This window comes from Rhipicephalus sanguineus, unplaced genomic scaffold (assembly GCF_013339695.2).
Source record: "Rhipicephalus sanguineus isolate Rsan-2018 unplaced genomic scaffold, BIME_Rsan_1.4 Seq767, whole genome shotgun sequence".
Classification (NCBI taxonomy): domain Eukaryota; kingdom Metazoa; phylum Arthropoda; class Arachnida; order Ixodida; family Ixodidae; genus Rhipicephalus; species Rhipicephalus sanguineus.
This window is the reverse complement of record NW_023615944.1, coordinates 44525-50713: the sequence shown is the minus strand read 5'-3', so window position 1 is coordinate 50713 and position 6189 is coordinate 44525. Positions and strand designations below refer to the sequence as shown.

At 52.0% G+C, this 6189-nt stretch overlaps 1 protein-coding gene across 1 annotated transcript; it reads right to left on the bottom strand.

The window, feature by feature from the left end:
- Nucleotides 1-1267: 1267 nt before the first annotated feature.
- LOC119378295 (uncharacterized) lies at nt 1268-3679 on the bottom strand. The gene has a single exon (XM_037647479.1). It carries the CDS (start codon nt 3677-3679, stop codon nt 1268-1270), a length of 2412 nt encoding a protein of 803 aa, XP_037503407.1.
- Nucleotides 3680-6189: the final 2510 nt, after the last annotated feature.

Here is a 6189-nt window from a genome sequence, read left to right as displayed (position 1 = left end):
GAACGTGTGTGTGTGTACACACGTTCCCCTTCATATTATGTTGCCTTCATATTGTGTGTGTACACACACACACACACACACACAGAGAGAGAGAGAGAGAGACGCGATAAGTTTTGTGAATTCTGCCTCAGAAGTTAATGTAGGTGTCAACATCCCTCATTGAGAGTGCTCAATACTAGGTCAATTACATGTGCGGTGACTGTGGGTCAATTAAAACTAATATGAGTGAGAGTCAATTGACTATTTCAAACCTAATGTCAAAAATAAAGGTAGTGAGAGTCAATTGACTATTTCAATCCTAATGTCAATTAAAAATAAAATGAGTGAGAGTCAATGGACTATTTCAAACCTAATGTCAATTAAAAATGAGTGAGAGTCAATTGACTATTTCAAACCTAATGTCAATTAAATGTTTAATGAGGGCACTCATTAGAAGCTGCCGTTTAATTGACCAGCTATTGAGTCAAAGAGGCCTCTGTTCGTGGTCAATTGAAACGCAAAGTGCATTTTTGTAAGGGTATTTCGGCAGACATCCCCCAGCGAACAGCTCGTATACCTTCTATCGCGTAATTAATACCCGAGCCCTAGACCAAGCATTCCTTCTCTTTATTCCACTCCTCGTGTCTACGTCTTCTTTCTTCTCTTTGTCCTCCTGGTTGTTGCCGCGCGGCCGCAATCATCCGCAACATACTCCCAAGGGGCCAAGGCGATCACGAGGCAGTTGTATCTCGCTGACTTGCCTCCAGAATGATAACTTTTGAACGGGTCGCTTTATGGTGTGTCTTGGGCATTTAGACCTGCGTGCAGCGTCCATGTTTTGCCCCTTAGCTTGCGCTCCAAGAGTTGTAGCCTTCGAGGTGACGACAGCAGCGGGTTCCACACTATCCGTGACTTTGCGAACGCTGGTCTTAACCGAAACCTCATTCGTCTGGTCGTGATGGGAACGCGCTCCCAGTGGCTGCGGGTCCCCTGGTCTCTTTGAGCGGCAGTCGTCTTCGCGCGGACACTCCAATCTCGCTTGCGATGCGATTCGCGTTGCCGCTTGGCGCCACGCGTCAGCTCCCTGGACTCGCTAGCGATTCTGACGGCGACGCGGTGCGAATTCTCTGCGGCGACGTTCCGTGAACGCGCCCTGCTGGACGACGTCGCCATCATCGTTTCCCTGCCCGATTCTCCCGAAGGGTGTCTTCTTCCTCGATCAGTCTCGCTGTCGCTCGAGCCAGACCTGTAGTAGAAACTTCGCGACTCCCAACAGCCTCTGCGGTCGTTAGAACTGCGTGCGCCTTGAGACGTGCGCGTCCTCCAGTTCTCTTTCCAGGCGCTCGGTTGCGTCGGCGGTGTGACCGACCGGCCACGCTGTCTCCACTGAGGTCTGCCCTGTTGAGTACGATCCGGCAGAGAATGCGGTCCATCGACGGCGTCGTCTCGGCAATCGCCGTACCTCGTGTGGTCGTAGTCTCGCGAAGACGTGTCGTTGTTGCCGTGGAAGGGCGGCCGGACTCCGAAGCCTCTGCGAGGACCCCGAGCTCCCCTCGAAACCACCACCGCTTCCTCCTTGAAGAACGCGAGGATATCTTGGTGGTCTTGCCGTCTGAAGGGCGCAGCCTCTGAAGAAAGGCCGGCGTTGTGACGGTGGGCCGCCGCGGTCGCACCGCGGAAATGCTGAACTTCTTTCGCGTTCCGTGGTGCCCTGAACGGTCCAGCCGAACTTGGTTTCCACGGCCGTCAGGTTGCTGGTTAAATGATCAACCTTTCCAGTCGCGACCTTCCAGTAGACGTCGGAACCAAGTAATACGCTTACTTCCTGTGGGTGCCATGTGTCGGGATGAAAGTTGTCTGCGGCATCATAGTTCTTGTCGCACAAAAGCTGCAAAATATCAGTGCTGAGCGGCGGGCTTGTAACTGCACACACTTCGGGGACCTCCAAGGCCTCCACGGTTACCGCTATGTCCCTACGTTGGCCTCGTAAAGTCAAAGCTACCCGTCGACTGCGTATTACTTCGCGGGGCTTCGAGTGGCCGAACGTCACCACGGAAAGTTCTTCGGTTCCGATAACCGGGCATCTGAGGTCCTTTGAGACATCCGCTCGGATGAATGTGCGCTGGCTACCACTGTCAAGTAGAATGCGCACGAGACGCTTTTGGGACCCGCACTCGATCCAGACTCGTCCTGTTTGGAGAAGAACGGCGTTGATTCCGCTCAGGGCGCTTGGGGCCGACGTCACTGACGGCGTGTTCGTGCCTCGCCCGGTGATGCGAGGCTCGTCTTGGTTCACTGTCGTTGCGATTGCACGGGTTGGGGCTACGGGCGTGAACAATTCACAGAGGATAGTGAGATGTCGTCGGTTGCACTTACTACAGATGATGCTGCGCGCACGTCGGCAAAAACGCGCCATGTGGTTTTGCAAGCCGCAACGGTAGCAGCAACGAGCCGTGCGCAACCGAGCCCGTTTTTCCTCAGCTGAGAGTTGAACGTTGCAGTCCGCGATGGTGTGCTGACAACTGCTGCATAAGCGGCACACCTCTTCCGTAATTGGAACAGATTCGGCGGCAAGTGCGGACGCTGTAGGCAAATGTCCCATCGGTGCTGACGGAGGTTCGACATCTTCATCGGGCAGGAACCGCGAGAAAGCAGACGGCGTTCGTCCTGGTCTGTCTTCCTCTCGAACCTCAATTTGTATGCGCAGGAAGCTTAGCATTTCTGCAACCTGACGAGCTCTTTCTTCGGGGGTCGCTATACCGGACGTATCCTGCGCGGCTTCTTTGTACTTCTGCCGGTAGAGGATCGCGAGGTCGTCAGGCAGGCACCTCATTAGGACGCGGTTGAGGACCACGTTGTACTGGTCGGGTGAGACGCCCAAACCGGTCAGTGCCGAGACGCGAAATTGTACCTTGTCGTAGAGTAGGCGGAGTTTGTCGACATCTGCCGAAGACTTGACTGGTGGTAAGGCGAGCAGGTGGTCAATGTGCTCGTTGATGAGCAAGTCGCGTCGACCAAATCGCTCCGTCAAGGTCCTGATGGCGATCGCATAATTGTCCTCCGTGAGTCTAATGCCTTCGATGGCTCTCTTCGCGGCGCCACTCAAATACGAGAGGAGGTACTTAAATTTCTCAATCGGCAGAAGGTCTTCATTACGATGGATCGTGGCACTGAAGTGGTCCCAGAAGGTCTGCCAGTCGCGCAGTGCTCCGGAAAATGTCGGTATCTGAAGTTTCGGCAGGACCACTGTGCGATGACGCGGCGCGGTTGCTGGGCCGGGTGTCCCCTCTGTTACACGAGGTGCAGCGTCAGTGACCTCGGCATGCGCTGAGCTGCCGGCCCCAGCGACGTCGGGGTTCGGTAACGTAGCCTCGGGCCTTGAAGTCCTCCTTGCCGTCGCTGTGTTGGCGTGTTCGCGCAGGAAGAAGCGCGCTCGAGACACGGCATAGGACACCTTCCGGTCGTAGTCTTCCGCGGCCTCGAGCTCTTCGTCATAAGCGTCATCGTCCGTGGCGTCGAGGATTTGCTTGTTGAGGTTGCCGAGCTCGACGTTCTTCTGAGTCAGGTATGTAACGTGCGAATCAACTTGAGCGGCATCAGGAGCCGTGGCCTGAAGTTCGTCGGTCAGGAGCGTAATGGTTCGTGTGACGCTGGCCCTGACGACGCCACGGTTCCTGCGGAGCCGCTCCAACGATGCCATGGAAGCTGGAAGTCTTGGAAGGGCGATGACCGGGTGGTTTTCGGCACCAGAAAGAATATCGCGTAATTAATACCCGAGCCCTAGACCAAGCATTCCTTCTCTTTATTCCACTCCTCGTGTCTACGTCTTCTTTCTTCTCTTTGTCCTCCTGGTTGTTGCCGCGCGGCCGCAATCATCCGCAACACCTTCTACGCGCTGTGATTGATGTGATCTCACTGCTTCGCGCTGGGACTACTGATACGACAAACTAACCCGAAAACCGCTTCTCTCCCAGGAGCGGCCGTATTGCCATACACCAGTGTTACCTGCTAGCCCTCGTTCATGTACATTACGGCGTGTACTTTTCGCATTCACTGCTTCGCCCTACCGCTGCTGCTAAACGAGCTGCCCTATAGCAGAGGCTTCATGCCGCCGACGCCAGAATCCAGAGGTGCGCGTCGCCGTAGCAGAAGCAAAGCGCCGTCGCCGAGAAGACCCGGGAGTGCGCGCCGCCAAAGCTCAAGCTCATCGCTGCCGCCAAGAGGACCCAGAAGTGCGCAGCGCTCAAGCAGAAACTCGTCGTCGCCGCCGAGAAGCTGCGCTAAACAGCTGCGCTCAGAATTTGCATTAGGCAGTATCATAATGGTCGGTGAATTTTTAAAGTGCGGAGCACTTTAGGGGCCCCGGCCTGCCGTATGCTGTAGTATGATGTAGTCGTATCACGTCGCTTGGTGTAACGCAGATACAATCATGTATAGCATAGTCGTGTATAGCAAGGGGGCAGGAAAAGGAAGTGAGGGTGAGGAGGACGGGAAGGAGGAAAGGTGAAGGTATAGCACAGCATAGTTATGTATGGCATTAGGCAAGCAGAACCATGTATAGCATAGCCATGTATAGCAAGGGGTGGGAAAGGGAAGTGAGGGTGACGAGGAGGAAAAAGAGGATGAGGAGGAGGGAAAGGAGGAAGGGAGAGGGTAAAGCATAGCATAGTCATGTATAGCGTTAGGCAGGCAGACCCATGCATAACACAGTCACCTATAGCATAACCGTGGGAAGGGGGCGGGAAAGTGAGGGTGAGGACAAAGGAAAGGAGGGAGTATGCTGTCATCTCATGTCGTCGCTTGGCGTGACGCAGGAAAAACTATATATAGCACAGACAACTGTAGCAAGAGGCTGTGAAAGGGAAGTGAAGGTGAGGGAGGGGAGAAGGTAGATCATAGCACATCCGTGTATTATACAGGGTGTTTCAGCTAAAAAGCACCAAGTACTAAAAAATTAAGCATAGGCGCTACGCGTTTACAATTAGTGCAGTATTGTTGTGAGCCATATAGAGCACGTAAGAATATTTTTTCAATCCGCCAAGCTCGGCAATGAACAAAGATTGCTTAATGAACTTTTTAAATAGCAACTCTAGAGAAACGTTTTCAGTACAAAAGTTGTAGCGCCTGTTCAGGAACATCGAATTTTTCAATCTATGTTAAGATAACTCCCCTACCTAACATTTTTTCCGGCCTTTCTTTAAAGCGCGCAAATTTTAAAAAATACCACGTGACTGCCGCCAAACGCGCGGCGCTTTTAGTGCCCTCAAATGTAAGTTAAACGAATTATCAAATGCTGTTTCGTGCACGCAGATCGATGGAACAGGTTATCGGTGACTGCGATGGACGCTAGGGGACAAAATGAGCATACTGTTTCAACAACAAAAAAAAATTCTTCCACGAAAAAGCGGCAGCCACGGAGCAAATGCCACATGAGACCGTAGGCAGGACTTGATGCACATTTTTTTTTCTTTTATTTTTCGCACCAATGAAGAAAAGCATTGGAAGGGGTGAGGGTTACAACGTGATCAAGGACCAAGATAAAAGCTTCACGCACACCTGGCGGCCGCTCTTTCGTAGACTTTCTTTTTTTCCTTTAGACGGTACGCCCCTATCATCATTTAGCGTCCATCGCAGTCACCGGTTGCCTGCTCAATCGGCCTTCGTGCGCGGAGCAGCCTTTGATAATTCCTTCAACTTACATTTGAGGGCGCTAAAAGCGCCGCGCGTTAGGCGGCAGTCACGTGGTATTTTTTTAAATATCGCGGGCTTTAAAGAAAGGCCGGAAAAAATTAAGCAGGAGAGTTCTCTTCGCAGCGATTAAAAAATTCGATGTTTCTGAACAAGCGCTGCAACTTTTGTATTGAAAATTTTTCTCTAGAGTTACTATTTAAAAAGTTCATTAAGCAATGTTTTTTAATTACCGAGCCTGGCGGAGTGGAAAAAATATTCTGACGTGATCTATATGGCTAAGAACAATACTGCGCTAATTGGAGACGCGTAGCACCTATGTTTAATATTAATACTTGGTGCTTTTTAGCTGAAACACCCTATATAATATATAGTACTTGGACGGAAAAACGAAATGAGGGTGAGGAGTGATGAGAGAGAGAGGGGTCGGGAAAGGAGGAGGGGAGAGGGCGCCACTGAGTCGTAAATGAAGGTTTCCTTTGTCACCATGGAGACCTGGCAGGCTGCATGGTTGGAACACCA